The sequence below is a fragment of the Bacillus rossius genome (genome assembly GCF_032445375.1).
Source record: "Bacillus rossius redtenbacheri isolate Brsri chromosome 9 unlocalized genomic scaffold, Brsri_v3 Brsri_v3_scf9_1, whole genome shotgun sequence".
In the NCBI taxonomy this organism is placed as follows: domain Eukaryota; kingdom Metazoa; phylum Arthropoda; class Insecta; order Phasmatodea; family Bacillidae; genus Bacillus; species Bacillus rossius.
In genome coordinates this window covers 20,778,567-20,798,658 of record NW_026962012.1, presented here as the reverse complement: position 1 = coordinate 20,798,658, position 20,092 = coordinate 20,778,567, and the positions used below count along the sequence as shown (strand labels likewise).

Sequence of the window (20,092 nt, the reverse complement as noted above, 5' to 3'; positions counted from 1 at the left end):
CTATTATTCAGGTTATTAACAACCTAGTGGTGCCACCATTATGTTCTGTTCTTCATCTACACACATATTTATTAATTAATTTTTTGATCTTTTGATATCTCTCGTATAGTGATGTTTATAATTCTCGTGCATTTAAGTTTTATAGATTGCCATATAAAAAAAAAAAGAAACTTTTTTTAAGAGAGTGGTGTGCTTTGAGGGGGGGAGTGTGTGCCGTTGTGCACTTGTTGTGTGGGCATGCGCCCATTATTGCTTATATATGTTGTTTAAAAATGCAAACTGGGAGGCTACATTTTTTTTATTATATCGCTTTGCAATACCTAATTGTTTTTAACATTTTGATTATTTGAAGTATAATAAAATTATTATTATCTTAAGTATCAATTTGTAAGAAATAATTGTTTTTGTATAAAAATAATTTTTTTGTTAAAATATATTTATGTCTTTGTTAAACTTTGTGGATTTAAAAGAAAAACATATGGACTTCAAAAGACTTTAAACATCATAAATTAATTTTTCCTTTTGTTTATATTAATATTGTGGTTAAGATTAATTATTGAGTTTTGCACTTAAGTGCAGGAAAGTGTAACATTTTAAGTTTCTCATCTCTACGTTTTGTCATATCTATGGTCATCTTCCTATTGAAAAGGAAAAGGTAATACTTTCCTTTCTGTTTTTGTCAGCCATGATGTAGACTTCAAAATTTTTGTGCTCATCAAGTATCCATCGACATCCATGTCGAAAGTTGTGTATTTACTACCGCATTAGGTGAGTTTTACTGCCTTTTCCCCGGGAATCATGGTTTTATAATTATTTATGGGATAGTTTTATTTTTTGTTGTTAAAAACTTGTTTAGCGGTCCGGGTGTTGGCGACCTCTCGCTGCCCCATGCCTGAGGCGTGATCCATAAGCTTCGCCCATATTCTGGGCACCCAAGGGCTTGTCCCGTGGTTCTACGGCGATGGGAGCCGCCAACAAAATCCCAGGAAAGTTTTCGACGACTAAATCCTAAGCATGCAGCATGGGTAGTTAACCTGTTTCGGCCACGCGTATCTTCTTGCAATTTCATCGAATATTTCATCCAACTACCCCTTTGGCATCGAAATCAACATTTAATTAATGAGTAGTATTTTAATGATAATATTTTAATACTTTCTGTATCTTAAATTTACGTAATTATTTGGTAATGTAACTAAGTAATAATTGTGTAAGGGGCCCCATTATTGTTTTGACTGTACGAATACTCAACTAATACTCTTTTATTATCTTGTTTAAATAAATATGTTTTGTTATGGCTGACCCGATATCAGTATGTATTTTATGTTGCAATTACCTAACCTTTTTATTTAATTTCTTATTTATATAAATTCTTAACAGGTTATCAACTTTTGTTCGGTAGTTTTCCCAGTCGGCATATTTCCTCTCTACTTGTTATTTATTTGAAAACAACAAAGCAATCCTATGGAACATAAGATCCCGGAGTCTTCCGTCGTAATTTACCTTGGTGAGGTTTAGCAAACCGAAACAAGAGTAAATTACCGGCAGACTTGTCACATTAATTTATATTCTTGACCACTGGATCCCTTTATTTTTGGTTCCAGTGGGGTCCAACAGATGGTGCAAGAGCTCAGGTTTTTCTCCGACTATATCCCATCACGAAATTCAACTAAATTTACATGCGGGCTTCTTACAAGGACATGAATTCTGCGTGTCTCTCCCGCTTCCAGTCACCGCCAGTGAACAGTCAACGATCAGATATTGTTATATCAGAATATACAAAGTCCCATACTGGTTTGGCTAACAAATGCTAGTTAAATTATTTATGTCAGTTTTTGTGAAAGCTTGTTTATGTGAAAGGAAAATTTCAGATTTAAATTCCAGGTAAAATTAATAATCTGTTTGTAATTGATAAGTTTGATGGCCGGGGCACCAATTAACTTTGATCTGTGTATTCTTGTAATTCTTGAAACTGTGCCGTGTATTAGGGATTTAGGCACGTTTATTTAAAATTTTGTGATCTGAAATATTTTGGAAATATTATTATTTTTTTCTCTCATCTTATTTTCTTTACGGCCAGGCCCTCAGCCTCTGTTCTCAGAGGCGAGCTGATTTTCTTTCCCAGCCTCATGCTAGGCTAGCATTCTGGCTAATATTTCTCCCGCCTCCAGGCACGTCGGAGCCGGTAACGTTATTTCTTCGCGGGTCTCCTTTTGCTAAGAGCAGCTTGTGAAGCAGTGCTGAGCCCTGCTAACTCTGTCACGAATCGGTATAAGGTTCACTAGCAGCAAGACACGACAGGAGGATCCCGTGGGCCTTGTGTCCCACAGACCATGCGTTTTTTGAAGCCACCCCCCGCCTGCTCACCCACCCTCTCTTCTCAGAAGTGGCTAGGAGCGACGACCGCTCGAGTGCGTTAACCGAAGTCAAGGCCATCTCAGGCTTGACAGCCGCAGTTACGATTCTGCACCTTAACGACACCTAGCGACGGCTGTGGTAACTAATGCCATTTGTGAGGCGTCGGCAGCGCCGACACTACCGCGCTCGCGCGGAGGTAACGACAACCTCTCTCCCCTCCTTATGTCTCAGGCCGCTAGGTGGCACCACTGGTTACTCCATTAACCCCCTAGCTTGACTCTCTCGTCGGTCACTAGTCGATTTATTAGTACTTCCTCTCGCCACCAAAAGATAGCGCCTCAGTCGCGCAGTCACTCCAGTAAGATCTAATTTTTTTTATGCCGGACACCTTCGGGTGGGCTCGGTAATTTTCGGCTCAGAGCCTACCCCCCCTCCCATTCTCTAGAGACCCCGCGCTTATGATATCCTGGTGAGATCCCGCTCTGAACTTACTTCGGTGCGCGCCTCCTGACTGACTGGTACCGTTTGTATCTGCGATCTTCTGCGAATCATCGACATCGTATATTATGTAGTCTTCTCAGACTAAAGGGATGGAGTCCCTAGCTAAAATTATTAACCAGTCAGTAGTTTAGTTGAAAGTACCTAGAGAAACTTAGTATTTTTTTATATTTTTTTTTTAAATTTAATCATGATGACTTCCGTGGCTACCGCGAATCGTGGTTCGAGTTTGCGGAGACGAGACGCCCTCTCCTGAGCGCCAGGACCAACACCCTGTTTTGGTAAGTCTTGACGTCATCCCCCCCCCCCCCTTTAATTTCCCTCTATTGGCCTTTTGCGCCATTTAAGTATACTGTCTGGAAACAGGTCTAATTCTTTGGAATTTGGACTTTTGTTTCAGACAGGGTTCCAAGTTTGGGGCAACCAAAATCCTCTGCCAGAACCTCTGGAGTCGGTTCCTGCGCAGAATCCAACATCATTAGGCCTACTACCTTGATCACCGTCTACCTACAGCCCCGGGTGATACCCGCATAATTCTATCTTTCTATTCACGAACCCAAGATTAGTGTAACCCAGTTAAGACAGCGGACAGTAAAAGGCAGTTCGAGGAGAAGAAATTTATATTATGTTTTGGAAGGACTATATGTACAATCTTTAAAGTTACCAATGTTAATATCATTCTTGTTTTTAAATATTTTAATTTTTGTTATACATTAAGGGCCGGCCCTATCGTAAATAACGTTAAGGAATATCATATAATAAGTGTAATTGTGAGTTATGTAAATAAGATCACTTATCAATGAAAAACAGTCTTTACTAAGGAAAATTTAATCTATCAAAAAAAAGAACAATGATTAATAAAATAAGGAAGTCTATAGACGTAACAGTTGTTTTTATTTATTTAATATATAATAACGATCCTTTTACTCCCAAGTATTTGTAGGGAGTCCCTAAATTTTCTTTGTTTACTTCTAGTGTCGCCTCTGTTGTTGACTTTTATAGTTATTAATTGAGGGCCTCAGTAATCAAAGCTTCCAAATCTTTTAACCTTATTATTTAATTATTCTTTAAGACACTTGGGGTATTACAAAATGGTAGCAGAGCATGGTTACGTCTATAGGCATACCTAATTTGAAAGGTCATACCTAAAATTAAAATTTAAAAAAAAATTGAAAAAAAAAAAATTATATTTTTTTTTGTCACTTAGAATCTTTTTGTAGTAAGTAATTTGTGAACTGTCCGCTGATACACGTAGTAGCTAAATTGACCCTTGAATCTTAAAATTATCATAAGTTTTGTGTGTTTACATTTGAGCGCGCACTGTGAGCAGCTGGCTGGCTGCCCGCCCACGCAACTCGGGCCGTGCGCGTGGCTTATCAACAGAGACGTGTCCGCTGGACAAGATACTCCCTCCCCCCCCCCCCCCACACCCATAGTTAAAGGCGCTTCGCGCCAAGGTCAGTCCTGCCGGCTGACGTGACGTTCCTTGTAGGTACCCTGTTGTGCAAGCTAACCTGACAGCTTGTTACACCCGAGTACACTGTTCGTTTCCCGACGCGCGTAGTAGTAATAATAATAATAATAATAAATATGAAGGCACATACTTCCCACGCAATAAAGCAATTGTTTTAATCATAAGCTAGATTTAAGTGTATACCTAAGTTTAAAGTTTAAGAGATAATTTTAAGAGGGTATTGTTTTGGTTTTGTGTAATACTATGAATCCGGACAGGATGATTACTCCGGAGCTATTACTAGTAGATGAATTAAGTTACGAGTTGCAGTTGCGTAATTTACCAACTACTGGAAATGCGCAAGAGCTGCGAAAAAGGCTTCGAGCCGCAGTACGTGATAAGTTACCTACCTCAGTACATAATCTAAATTTAGAACTACTCGAGGAATTCAACATAGCTTGCTCCAAATTTTACGACATAGCTGCTTTCGTAAGTTATTCAGATGTGGAAGAGAATTTGCCCAATGTAAAGCGACACATTATGCGATTAGAGCATGTCACCAGACGACTGGAAAATCTTGTGGTACTTTCCGCAGATGTGCTCAATGGTGTTTATCGAACAGAGCTAAATCGTTGTCTGCAACAGACAAACGCCTTCCAAATTAAATTGAAAGCTAGGGCAGCCCAATTAGAAACTCAACAGGACCTCCGGGCCAACAATGCCCAGGCAGAAAACCTAGGAATGGAAACACTAGGAAATGTAGAGAGTGAAAGTCTGGAATTTCCTCAGGAAATAAGGCAACCCGACACACAAGTATCTTTGTGTCAAACAAGGCAGGTTCCGCCCATTTCATCAACATCAACATCTCAATCACTCATCACGGTTTCAACCCCTCCCATCCCAGCAGCCACCATTCAAATTCCCTCAGGCATGCATGCTTCTACAGCTCCCATCACCAGTGTCACATTTTCCGGTAACTTGCCTGCAAATCCACATCCTTTAACACAACAAAATTTGTTTTTCCCATTCGCCACAAACCAGCCATATTTTAATCCATATTCCCAGTTTCATTCTTTATTGACATCCGGGCAAGGAACTCCGATCCCTACCATCCCCACCGCGCAAATTGCACATCCTTCACCCCCACCTCCGCCATCAACACAGAATCAACCAGAAACAACATTACCAGTTACGCCAAGGGCGGCTGAGTATAGCTGTTATGGGAAAATTGCCCATCCAGTCGAGAGATTACTTGTTGGTTTTCCAGAAACAAGTGGTCTTGACCCAGATAAATTAATCGAATTCATAAGGCACTTACTTAAAATCAGACAGAAAGGGGGCATTCCTGACAAACAGTTGTTGGAGATAGTTTTTCCCTACACCCAACCACCACTGAGTGAAAGAACGAGTCAAGCAATAGAAAATAGTTACTCTTTTGACAAATACCACGAAGAAATTTTGAATTTTTTTATACCTGGCAGACTTTTGACAAATTACCGTTTGGAATGGTACAACAGGCTACAGCGAAGTAATGAAGCATTGCCGCACTATGTAGCATCAATCAGAGAAGCCGCGGCGGTTCTCAGATTGGGCGTATCAGAGAGCGAAATAGTTAGTTGCATAGTAGACGGACTAAATCAGGCAGAGCGCTCACGCGCTGTTTTCCAGGCTAGGCCACGGAGTTTTGTAGAACTAGATCAACTCTGTATACAGGCCATGAGTTACGAATATGCAGACACTCAGAGAAACAGGTCAGCGAAGTCCGTGGATAAGCATGATTCTCAGGCAGAAACTGCAAATAGTTTTCCGTACACGAAACAACAAAATAGCCACCCACAACAGAAAACAAACTACTACAGAAATAATAAGTATAATTCAAACAAGAACATACAACAACAAACACCTTTCTGTAATTATTGCAAGCAAACAGGACATTACATTGAGCAATGTAACCACAAAAATTTCAAACCAAATTTCAACAAGGCAAAAAACGCGTAAGGCGGTGGCCAGGCAAATTTCTACCTGGTCCACCTAAAACTTCATCCGAGAGGAATTTTTCAGTGCATAATGTGCATACTAACGAATCACAACAACAAAACAAAAATCAACAAAGGCATAACACAGGAAAACAAAAACACAAGAAAAATAAACGAAAGAAATACACAGAAAAAGACAGAAAACACAAACAGAAGATTATAACACAGCAAATTAATCATAAAGAAAATTCTGAGAAATTCACAAGAATTTGCAAAACATGTGTTAGCCTGACTAACAAAGGAAAACGTGTCACAACATTTTCGGTCACGTCCGAACTGTATTACCATACACTAAAGCAATGTTTGGCAAAAATCAAATTATTGGTCTGATTGATACAGGAGCTACTCGTAGTTTTATTTCAGGCGATTTGTTTAGGGAATTACAGAAGAACAAGCAGGTTCTGAAAACAGAAGTCACGGATGTGCGCTGTTTTACTGCAGCGGACGAACCAATTAGTATATCCAAAGTGGCTATAGTGAAAATCAGGATAGAATTATTCACTTGGAATTTCCCTTTTCTTGTGGCAGAAAACTTAGCCACGCAGCTTATTCTAGGCTCCGACTTCATCGCTAAAACAGGTATTTTAATTGATCTACAAGCAGGAAGTTTTGTATTTAAATTTAATAAAAATCTTGTCATATCATTCGTGGAACCTGAAAATAAAAGGTCAGGACAAATTACTAATGTGTCTACCAACACTGACGAGAGAAATTCTTTGTCCCTGGATCATCTCGAGCCCAGTAAACAAGTTGCTATTCGAGATTTGTGTAATGAATTTTCAGATGTGCTAACTAAGAAATTAGGTCGAACTAACCTAATTGAATATCAAATTGAATTGACTGATACCACGCCAGTCAAAAGTCACCCTTATCAACTTTTAGGTCCTAAAATGGAAATTATGAGAAAACACGTACAGAAAATGTTAGATAATAAGGTAATAGAACCTTCTAATTCTCCTTTCAGTTCACCTGCATTTATAGTACCCAAGGGCACGGAACAACGTTTCGTCACTGATTATCGAAAACTGAACAAACAGATTAAAATACCGCAAACACCCCTCCCAGATTTGAACTCAGCCTTTCATTGGTTTAGTAAGGCCAGGTATTTCAGTGTGTTCGATCTCAATTCGGCGTACCATCAGATCCCACTCACGCAAGACTCAAAACCTATTACCGCATTTTGCGTACCTTGGAATCTTTACCAGTATAATGTGGTACCTTTTGGCTTGGCCACAGGTGCTCAAGTACTCACACGACTTCTTGAACAAGTAGTAGGAGATTTTAAATTTAAATTTGTTTACAATTATTTGGATGATCTTGTAATTTATTCAGAAAGTTTTGAGGAACACATCCAGCATCTGACTCTTGTCCTTGAAAGACTGCGCAAGGCAGGCCTCACTGTAAATACAAAAAAGGTAAAATTTGCTGCTTCCGAAATATCTTTTCTTGGACATTTGGTATCACACAAAGGTGTTACAATTGATCCAGAACGAACACAGGCGATCAGGGAATTCAAACCACCTAAAGACACAAAGGGAATAGCTCGTTTTATTGGCATGGCTAACTTTTATGCCAAATACATACCAAATTTTGCCGAGCATGCGGCACCTTTGAATGCATTACGTAAGAAAAATACACAATATATTTGGGGTCCTGAACAAGACAAGGCATTTAATTTCTTGAAAGAAGCCATAGCGAATCCACCTGTTCTGCGCATGGCAGATTTTAGTAAACCCTTTATTTTACAAACAGACACCTCAAGTGTTGCTATAGGGGCGGTATTGTCTCAGGAAATAGATGGCGCCAGGCAACCCATTGCCTTTGCCTCACGTACATTAACTTTTCAGGAAAGGAAAGCATCTTCGGTGTATGAATTGGAATGTTTAGCAGTAGTTTTTGGTATTGATAAATTCAGACAGTTTCTGGAACATAGGGAATTTCTATTGGAAACTGATAATCAGGCGCTCGCTTGGCTGTTAGCTCACCCTAAACAATTAGGAAAACTTGGAAGGTGGATCACCAAAATTTCTTCTCTCAAATTTAATATTCAACATATTCGCGGTACTCAAAACATTGTGGCTGACACACTTTCTCGAATGTTCGAGAACCCCTCCGAAACAATATCTCAGGAGGAACCTCAGATTTCGTGTCAGGCACTCCTAACCGATTTCCCCTTAGCTTTTCAGGACATACAAACACATCAACAAGCCGACCCATATTTGGCAAAAATAATTGAACAAGTTAAAACTGGTACAGCTCCGAAATATTATAAGTTAGCTAAAGGTCTTCTACAAAAACGTACACAACAGTCAAGGCACTTTAAAATTGTTCTTCCACAAAATCTGCGTGATATGATTTTCACATATTACCATAGTTCACCTCTCGGTGCCCATTTAGGTATTTATAAAACCATTCAAGGTATCCGACGCCATTTTATTTGGGAAGGAATGCACCGGGACATTACACAGCGAGTTAAGTTATGTAAGCTATGTGCACTAAGTAAACCTGCACAAAATACACAGTACGGTTTTCTTGCCTCAGAAGTAGCCGAAAGACCTATGCAAAAACTTTTTATTGATTTTGTAGGGCCATTTCCCCGATCCAAATCCGGACACTCTATGCTTCTTGTGGCCATAGATGCCTTTTCGAAATTTGTTTGGCTTATTCCACTCCGTAAGGCTACAGCTGACACCACTGTGCGTGCATTACAAAATCATATTTTTAAAACTTCAGGATTACCGAACATAATTGTATCCGACAACGGAACACAGTTTACATCCAGAACTTTCAAGAACATGTGTTTCTCGCATGGTATACAGCATGTGACAACATCGCCATACTACCCTAAACCCTCGCACGCGGAGAGATTTAATAGAAATCTTCGTTCGGCGCTCATAGCGTTCCACGCGAATGCGCAGGAAAAATGGGACAGTAATTTGGTGTGGTTACAGATGGCATTTAATTATGCCCGACATGAAGGACACAAATCCACCCCATTTGAGATTATGTTTACTTATAAGCCCAACACACCCCTTTCCAATCTTTGGTCTCTCGAAGACCTACTGCCGGATGATCCCAAGGACATCGCGGAGATTTGGAGAAAGGCGCGTAGGAATTTAAATTTGGCTCACCAAACAAGTCAGAGAAGGTACAATAAGTACCGCTCCCCTAACCCATACAGGGTAGGTGACACGGTAATGTGCAAAGCACACCCGCAGAGTAAGGCCATCGATAAGCGATCGGCCAAGTTATCGTATCGCTGGACTGGACCATTACAGATCCAACGGTTTCTAACCCCAGTGACTGTGAGTCTAGCCGACCCCAGTTCCGGAGAGTATGTAACACGAGCGCACATCTCCCACCTTAAGAAAGCGCATCCGAATTTAAAATAGGAGCGATTACTTTCTCTAAGCCTTGGCATGCCAGAAATATATATATTTAAGACTCAATAAGAAGTTTAACTGAAGAATACAAAACCTAGGTAGTAACATTAAGTAACAATAAAAATCCATGGTACTAGTTTGTAAGAAAACTTAATATAAGGTGTTACTTTAAGTGGCCACTTAAGTTAATACCTAATTTTATTTAAGATAATGAATTTAATCATGTTAGTCATTAAGAATGTGCACATTAGTTCATAAGAGTGTTTAATATTTTTTTTGTGTGTTAGCATGTAAATAGTAGGATACAGGCGAACCTGGTAACTCGTCCTACTCTAGTTTTTGGTTTTTGTTTTTGCTTTCCCCTAAGCTCCGCTTTAACGCGGGGGAGTATGTGCCGTGTATTAGGGATTTAGGCACGTTTATTTAAAATTTTGTGATCTGAAATATTTTGGAAATATTATTATTTTTTTCTCTCATCTTATTTTCTTTACGGCCAGGCCCTCAGCCTCTGTTCTCAGAGGCGAGCTGATTTTCTTTCCCAGCCTCATGCTAGGCTAGCATTCTGGCTAATATTTCTCCCGCCTCCAGGCACGTCGGAGCCGGTAACGTTATTTCTTCGCGGGTCTCCTTTTGCTAAGAGCAGCTTGTGAAGCAGTGCTGAGCCCTGCTAACTCTGTCACGAATCGGTATAAGGTTCACTAGCAGCAAGACACGACAGGAGGATCCCGTGGGCCTTGTGTCCCACAGACCATGCGTTTTTTGAAGCCACCCCCCGCCTGCTCACCCACCCTCTCTTCTCAGAAGTGGCTAGGAGCGACGACCGCTCGAGTGCGTTAACCGAAGTCAAGGCCATCTCAGGCTTGACAGCCGCAGTTACGATTCTGCACCTTAACGACACCTAGCGACGGCTGTGGTAACTAATGCCATTTGTGAGGCGTCGGCAGCGCCGACACTACCCGCGCTCGCGCGGAGGTAACGACAACCTCTCTCCCCTCCTTATGTCTCAGGCCGCTAGGTGGCACCACTGGTTACTCCATTAACCCCCTAGCTTGACTCTCTCGTCGGTCACTAGTCGATTTATTAGTACTTCCTCTCGCCACCAAAAGATAGCGCCTCAGTCGCGCAGTCACTCCAGTAAGATCTAATTTTTTTTATGCCGGACACCTTCGGGTGGGCTCGGTAATTTTCGGCTCAGAGCCTACCCCCCCTCCCATTCTCTAGAGACCCCGCGCTTATGATATCCTGGTGAGATCCCGCTCTGAACTTACTTCGGTGCGCGCCTCCTGACTGACTGGTACCGTTTGTATCTGCGATCTTCTGCGAATCATCGACATCGTATATTATGTAGTCTTCTCAGACTAAAGGGATGGAGTCCCTAGCTAAAATTATTAACCAGTCAGTAGTTTAGTTGAAAGTACCTAGAGAAACTTAGTATTTTTTTATATTTTTTTTTAAAATTTAATCATGATGACTTCCGTGGCTACCGCGAATCGTGGTTCGAGTTTGCGGAGACGAGACGCCCTCTCCTGAGCGCCAGGACCAACACCCTGTTTTGGTAAGTCTTGACGTCATCCCCCCCCCCCCCCTTTAATTTCCCTCTATTGGCCTTTTGCGCCATTTAAGTATACTGTCTGGAAACAGGTCTAATTCTTTGGAATTTGGACTTTTGTTTCAGACAGGGTTCCAAGTTTGGGGCAACCAAAATCCTCTGCCAGAACCTCTGGAGTCGGTTCCTGCGCAGAATCCAACATCATTAGGCCTACTACCTTGATCACCGTCTACCTACAGCCCCGGGTGATACCCGCATAATTCTATCTTTCTATTCACGAACCCAAGATTAGTGTAACCCAGTTAAGACAGCGGACAGTAAAAGGCAGTTCGAGGAGAAGAAATTTATATTATGTTTTGGAAGGACTATATGTACAATCTTTAAAGTTACCAATGTTAATATCATTCTTGTTTTTAAATATTTTAATTTTTGTTATACATTAAGGGCCGGCCCTATCGTAAATAACGTTAAGGAATATCATATAATAAGTGTAATTGTGAGTTATGTAAATAAGATCACTTATCAATGAAAAACAGTCTTTACTAAGGAAAATTTAATCTATCAAAAAAAAGAACAATGATTAATAAAATAAGGAAGTCTATAGACGTAACAGTTGTTTTTATTTATTTAATATATAATAACGATCCTTTTACTCCCAAGTATTTGTAGGGAGTCCCTAAATTTTCTTTGTTTACTTCTAGTGTCGCCTCTGTTGTTGACTTTTATAGTTATTAATTGAGGGCCTCAGTAATCAAAGCTTCCAAATCTTTTAACCTTATTATTTAATTATTCTTTAAGACACTTGGGGTATTACAAAACTATTAAAAGAAAATAACAAAAATTATAATTAACAATAAAAAGGGTAAGCTTTAAGCCAACCTATCCGTTTTATTTATTTATTTTTTCAAATATGATCCATTTTCTTCTTCCTAATTGAGAAGTAAGTTCCTTTTCTTAATGTTTCTCCCTTGTGTACCTCTGAGTAAACTGTAGTGTCCTTCTCCCACTCAAAGCAGCTTTCAGGACTTTTATAACAAAACTGATATAAAGCTTTCTTTAACCACACAAGGGCAGTAACATCTTAAATGTGCCCGATTCTGAGAGCGGGCCAGGTCTTGGTAATCGGTGTGCGAATATTGCTCCCACATGGGTGTCGTCACGCCCAGAGAGGAGTGATAGCGCTCCCTGGTGGCAGAATCCCCAACTGCAAGGACCTTATTTTAGTTGCTAACATGGTCAAGCACTGGCATAACCTTGGGCCACCACCAAGTGCGAGGGCAAGGGGAGAAGAGGGAGGGATCTAGTCTTAGCCCAGCACCGGGTCCTCAGGACAACCACCATGTGAAGTGGTGCGCTGTGATCAGGCCCACGACAGCTGGTAGCCCGCGCTATCAGAGCGATGTGGCTTCCAGTGCAGGGCACCGGAGCGGTACGCGTGGGTTCCAGCAAGCAGAGATGGTGACATCAGTCCTCGCTGCTAACGCACATCTGGACGGGTAGAGTACAGCTGGTAACCACTGTCCGGCTTCAGCCACAGGTTAGTTTAAGTAATAACAACCCGTGTAAATAAAAAAATGCCCCAAATAAATAAAATAATGCTTGAAGTTACCAAATGCACAAATATTAACCTATTAAAAAATACAAAAGTGTAGTGTCATGAAATCTAAATAAAAGACACATCAGGGCAGCACTCGGCCGAACTCAGGCACGCACACGACGGTGGGAACCATGCGTGCCGGGTTGGAACACAACGCATGACGAATGCGAGGTTTGCCAGGAACTGTGAGGTGTCCCGAGGCACGGTGCCCTCTACGTGCACGGATGCGTACCTCGGAGGACGAGAGTCTCTCGTAGACAGCCACCTGGTTGGTGATCTCCCTGTGGTAGCGCTCCTTCTCCGAGCACATGTCGGGACACGTGCCCTGCAGCGGAGACCTCTTCATCGCGCCTCTGCCGTGCACTGCACACACACGGCTCTGCAGTCACTACCGCCCAGGGAACAAGATTACTAGCATTGGTGTGGATCTATGGGGGGGAAAATAAGAAATGGATATTTACATAATTTGCATTGTATAATTTTTTAAATTGTTGTCCAGTTGTTTATTTTGGTGTCAATGAATTAATACTGAACAAATTTCGATAAATATATTTTGTTAGTAAGCTCTGCAGCAGACTGAAGTACTCAGTTACATTATATTACAAAAGTGAAAATACTAGATATATAGTGGTGTACGTATAAAAACTATTAAATCTAAGCTTTTAATCAATCAGAAAATAAGATACTGAGTATTAATAAGAAACAAGCGATTAACACCAACACCTTACTCCTGATTAACTTCCAAAATTGCTGCCCTGAGTGAGGTATGAAGAAAACAAAATTACATTTTTGAATCCTCTAGAGCACAAATAACAAGTATGATGAGTTAGTGTGATTGACAATTTTTTTTAATTGAGCTCTATAGGCATAATTATTTAAATGTGTTTTAAAAGTTTAAATGTACATCAAATTTACTTAGAGATATATGAGTAATGTAAATTGAATTTAACAAGAGTAGTGTCTTCATTAACATGGTATTAAGTAAGCACACTTACCTGAATGGAAAATGAATTATTTTGATTAACATACAATCTAATGGCAAAACATATTTGATTAGCACTTTTTTGATTGGCGATTTGTTTTCTTGGAACCAATTAGGGCTTTACTTCAAGGGGTGGGTGTACAGTGATATTCTGAAATGGGTTGGTTTTGTAATGTTGGTATAGGTAAGCTTCATTTAAAATACTGTCAACGTGCTTCATGTTCCACCTTTTCTGTGATTCTTGCAAGAATTTTATGACTTCGAGGCACATTTTGGTCACATTAGGAATTACCCATTTCAAATGTAGCTAACAACCTCACCAACCAACAAGAGCTTCGATGAAGCATTTTTTTATTATTATTATTTAATTTCTAACCCTTGATACCTGAATTTTGATTCGAGGAGTGAATTCCAGGCACTCTTTGAGATTTGGATTTGAAATTTGAATTCGGGAAGATTGGGATTCGATTAATCACTAGTTGATACCCAAACACAACACGTCCACAATCTTTGCACAGGTTTTTTTTTCCATCTAGGTGTAAAATTGGCTAATAAGACGAGAACAAAAACAGGCTGCATTCTATTGCATTTTGCTTTAGCCAGTAAGAAACAGCAGTACAGGTGTTTGACATTCCCCCACGTGTTACGCTTGACCCATGCAGGCTCCGTGATACTCCATGTCTCTGTGGTGTAACCAGGTTACAAACATCCAGAATACCGAACTTGAAAATAAAAGCCGAAACAAATTAATGCAATTGATTTCCGAGTTACTATAAATTAAACCTGCAACATAATGCTTCCGAGCACAATTTAGATGTAAAATAAGCATTAAAATTTACTTGTGATTTTAATCCACAAAAACAGACAGTCATGTGTAAAGAGGAAAGTTCCCACACTCACTCTTGCGCAGCAGGCGGTCGCGAGCCTCCAGGGTCTTGTAGCGGTCCTCGGGCGAGAGGGCCGGCTTGCCGGCGAGGGCCAGCAGGCCGTCCACCTCCGCCTGGTCCCCGGGGCCGGGGCCGGGCCCGGGGCGTGGCCCCTCGGCGGGGCGGCTGCGACGCCCGCCCGCCGCCCGCCGCTTGTGAGGCACCGGCCGCTCCTCGTACCTGCGTCATTGTGTGTGCTTCCTCAAGAGGGTTTTTGACGTGACAACTTCTAATAAATCGATGAACGCCAGCTGCACGCACAAAAAGGTGTCACATTACGCACATCGTCCCACTACAATGTGTCCCGTTACGCTCATTGTACGCTTGCACCGCATCTAGCTCTCTTCCACTCAATTGGAACAACCATCGATTTGACTTTTTCGAGGCACATTAAACTTGAAACACTGCCATCCGTTTCCTACTTTTCCTATCATCGTCCTATCCTTAACAGAATAACACAGATTGGAAGAAGTTAAATAGCAAACATGCATAAAAGTTATAGTTATAATAATCTCTTCGTTAAAGTAATAAACATATTTGAATTAATGAGTGCAAATAAAAGTAAATTTATCAATTAAATTGTAGATTTAATTTCACTCCTTCTTTGTATTAGTACAAAATAGTGATAATTCAATAAAAATGATTCCATTTTATTCATAAAAGTATGCAATCATTTCATCAATGTTTTGTTATGACGTCACGTTAAACTATCGTCCGTAAACCGACTTTACAGACAACTAATTTTTTTATATAAGCTAAACTAATAATAATTTTTTAAGAGTACAACCAGAATATCATTCTCTTTTAATCATGTATGGAGTACTAGTTTTATTTATAATATTAATTTTGTGTATGTCGGAGAAGCCATGAGTGCAATCTAAGTAATGAATCAGCATATGTATCACCAAAATGTTACAGGTTTAACAACTCTATCCCATGATTTCGTCAACGTTTCCTATTACATATCTAAAAGAAAAATGATTTATCAATAATTTCAGTAACTCTTGTTTAAATTACAACTTTCCAATATTCCATAACGATAACAATTATTGTACTACTACAATGACTAATGTGAAGGGACTCTAATAACTATTAACTACCGTAGGCTTTTCATATATAAATCCATATTTTTTTCTGTTTGTGACTTTCAATACCATTTTCTCTTTTTTGTCAGCATTAATAATTAGATATTGTGACTCTAAAAATCTTACTTGTAACTTTAACGTACCTGCACAAATTGCCGGTAATTTTAACCATAAATTAAAATTTTAAAATTTTTTTTTCCCTTTGTAAGTATGTTTTATTAGTCTCTTAAAGAGACTTGATAGTTTGTGATGAGCAATGCAGTCCACATTATAGTACGTTGCAAAGGCATGCGAGTGAACGATAGCCTGATTGGAAATGTGTAGTTTTACTAGTGAGAAACTACTTTTGGTTAAAAGTAGGGATGTGCGAGTACCCGATATTTTCGGGTACGGTTCGAATCCACAATTACCCGAATCCGGAATCATTGTACGTACATGGATTCGAACAGTATTACGAATATTCACAAAAGTTATAAATTAATTTAATACAGCTCAAAAATACTAGCAGTGAAAAATAAAATTAGGCTACTATTATTTAAGCATTTATAACATGATGTATCAAAGAAAGATATGTAAATTAAATAATTAACACAGTGACTTTAAAAGAATTTCGAGATTTCGAGAGCTTAAACTATAATTACGAATTTCGTCGTATAGCAAACTATAAACTAAAAACAATTACATACCTACAAAAAAAAACATCTTGGATATTTATTGGAGAAAAAATGGTTTCGTTTTCTGAAATGTTTATAAAACTGAGATTTCCCTGTGGCGTGCAGTTTATTACGATTGAGTTGGAGAATCGAATATGTTTTGGTTTTCATATTTTAAAGTGTTTATTATTAATTAAGTTTACTTAATTATAAATATTTCAATCTCAGTGTAATAAATAACTCCCGTTACGCTCATTGTACGCTTGCGCCGCATCTATCTTTCTTCCACTCAATTGGAACAACCATCGATTTGACTTTTTCGAGGCACATTAAACTTGAAACACTGCCATCCGTTTCCTACTTTTACTATCATCGTCCTTTCCTTAACAGAATAACACAGATTGGAAGAAGTTAAATAGCAAACATGTATAAAAGTTATAGTTAAAACTATTTCTTCGTTAAAGTAATAAACATATTTGAATTAATGAGTGCAAATAAAAGTAAATTTATCAATTAAATTGTAGATTTCATTTCACTCCTTCTTTATATTAGTACAAAATAGTGATAATTCAATAAAAATGATTGATTTTTATTCATAAAAGTATGCAATTATTTCATCAATGTTTTGTTATGATGTTGTCACGTTAAACTATCGTCCGTAAACCGACTTTACAGACAACCAATTTTTTTTATTTAGTCTTTTGTACACTAAAGCTAATTTCTTGTTATATTTTGAATACCTATACGTAAATATTTTTTAGCTTAAAAGAAGTCAGATAAATATTGGTTTTAGGCATGTGCAAGGACATTTAAAAAAATACATAAGTTTATTGTTTGAGCACAGCAGGTCGCTGCCTGCGTGAACAGTGCTTGTGCGATGTGCACTGTTTTCACACACATGTTGATGGTTCCTTTGCTGTGACACCAAAGCTTAAGTTATTATTAAATTTATTGTGTACTTGAATCACAGTAAAACGAATATATCCCAGGATCAGTTAGTCTTTTAATGCCAATATAAACGTCCACAGGGTTAAGTGAAACACAAAAATTAGGACTGTTAAAGATCATAGCAGGAGAGAATTTCATACGAACACTGTCAGAAAATGTACTTATCCCGTGTTTTATCGCATAATCATCACACATTTTATACTAGAAACAAGTTAGAAAAGTAGGGGTGCCACGTTTATGCGGAAAAAAAAAAAATTTTTTGTTAGGTAAAGTTACTCATAAAAATGAAGCCCATTCATGGAAAGTACGTTTATTTAAAAGTGGAGTATACAAAAGCAAGCCAAACAATTTAAATTAATATGTCATGCAACAAAAAACTTTAATCAAATTTAAATAGAAAAACAAAATCTGTGACCCAAATGCAAGACTGAACTAACGCATAACTATCGTCGTAGTACACACTTACCACAAAAGAGTGCGGGCCATTAAATGTAGTTAACTCGGCACTTGACAGAGAACGCGCGTTGCATGCAATTGGCAAGATACCAATATCGATATTTGACTACGTGCACGCACTCTATACAGGAAGCAACATAACCAAACATGAATTATGCCATCTAGCGCTGGATACATTTTTATAATGTCTTTAAAAGAAAATTTACATATCAGACAACATTGTATTTCCGTTAGTTAAATAAGTAAGAGAATTTTTTCTGAATAAACATTTGATTTTTACTTTAAAATACATTGTTTTATACGGAAAAGATACCTACACAAGACGCTCGGAATCTAATAGCGGGACCAAAAACATAATGCGAAGTTTACACGAGAGGTTTATTTATCCAAATTTTGATGCCCTAAAATGTATGTGTGATCTGGGTGTGTTTTTAATTTCTTAACCCACTTTCATAGAAATGTTGACAATATTATTGCAAATGAAAACAATATAGTTGGGCTTATTTAACTTGGCCACTTCTAGTGATTCTCTAGGTATAAGATTGTGGAGTCATGGCATCTGACCTGGTGACGTCTCCCCCGGACATCGCCATCAGCTCCTCCTGCACCTCGGCCGACACCGTGTACTTGGCGCTCCGTCTCCTCGCGCGCGCCTCCGGGGGTTCGCTCACTGGAACACAACACGGCGGGCATCGTCACCTGTTGCCCTTTCCGGGTGCGCCTTGGCGGGATTGCAATCCCAGGGAGTTGGAGCGACAAGAGCGCTCTTCGACATCATTTCCAATCAATCACAAGAATGCACAGGAAAGATAACTAGCCAATCATGGGCACATGCAACACATCACGCTAGCTAGGCCTCAAGCTAGGTCTGTCCCTCTCTTTCGCACTCACAAAACTGATAAACGCTTTGCATCAGCCCTGTTGTTCTGGAACAGTCGATCCCTTTGCCCACACCTTTATGAATCAAAGAAAATAGAACAAAAAATATCTTAAAATATGTGTGGAAAAATATAAAAAAGTAACTACGCAAGTAAACCACAGATAAAAATTACTTTTAATTGGCTTATACACCATTAACCAAGCATATCATCAGAAACACGTGAAAACAAAAAATAATGTAGGGGTCCTACATAAATTATTTTCATAATAAATGTTGCAAATGAATAATTACTCTCAAAAGGATAAATAACTGTTATTTATACAATATCAAAAAACCTCACTAGGTAGATACTCCATATGATCAGAAAACACAATAAATCTTTAAACTGTTTGACAAGTGCGGAGAGGGTAGCCTGAGTTGTTGCAATATGTACACACGCATATGTATATATACATTTCAATCAATCACTTTGATTGTGCTTGTACGACTTATTTGAATATATCTAAAAAAAAACCTGCATTAAAGATCTTAGAATCATTTTAGGCTCTGAATTAAACATTCATAAACATGATTATTTATATTCTTCCTCCCTAATTAAATATATTATTTATGCTAATAATTCTGATTCAATTGTTTCATTTATTTTGCTTTAATTACAACCAAATTAGGAAATTGCTTTATTATTTCGGATAATATTAATAGAACAGATTATAATAAAATAGAAAATATTCAAAACACAAAAAACTTAAATTAATATAAAGAAGCTTCCACAACAAACTCTTATTCATTTTTTAAATTGTAGAACTAGCTAGAGCTTGTTTTGTTCAAAAACGTTATAATTATAAAATCAAATGCTAATATGTACTGTGTACTAAAAGAAGTGTTAGCATAGATGTTATTTAATAACTTTTACTTTTATTCCCTGCATTTTATTAATTTTGTTATTATAAACAGTCCTTTACTTCGAACTGCAAACAGTATCTACAAAACCCAGAACTCTATGACTATTCATTTAATGTCAGCACAATTCACAGATCCCTCTCAGGACTACTGTGTTTTATCACATATTCGTAGTACATTTTACATTAATATCAAGATTGAAAAAAAGTAGGGGTGCAATTTTTATAGGAAAAAAAAATTGTTATGTAAAGTTATTCATTAAAATAAACAAAACCCATTGATGGAAAGTACATATTTAAAAAGTAGAGTATACAAAAACACACCAAACAATTTAAATCAATAAGTCATGCAACAAAAACCTTTCTTCCACTTTAAATAGAAAAACAAAATC

At 38.6% G+C, this 20,092-nt stretch overlaps 1 protein-coding gene across 7 annotated transcripts in view; it reads right to left on the bottom strand.

The window, feature by feature from the left end:
- The window catches only part of LOC134542659 (germinal-center associated nuclear protein), a 147,017-nt gene that overhangs the window by 102,691 nt on the left and 24,234 nt on the right, over window positions 1–20,092 (bottom strand). For all 7 annotated transcript variants that reach the window (XM_063387079.1, XM_063387077.1, XM_063387078.1 and 4 more), the window contains exons 4-6: window positions 18,486–18,591; window positions 14,754–14,959; window positions 13,104–13,234 (exon numbers count right to left, since the gene is read on the bottom strand). In XM_063387079.1, the coding sequence (XP_063243149.1) occupies window positions 13,104–13,234; window positions 14,754–14,959; window positions 18,486–18,591 (443 nt within the window). The remainder of the gene's footprint in view (window positions 1–13,103; window positions 13,235–14,753; window positions 14,960–18,485; window positions 18,592–20,092) is intronic.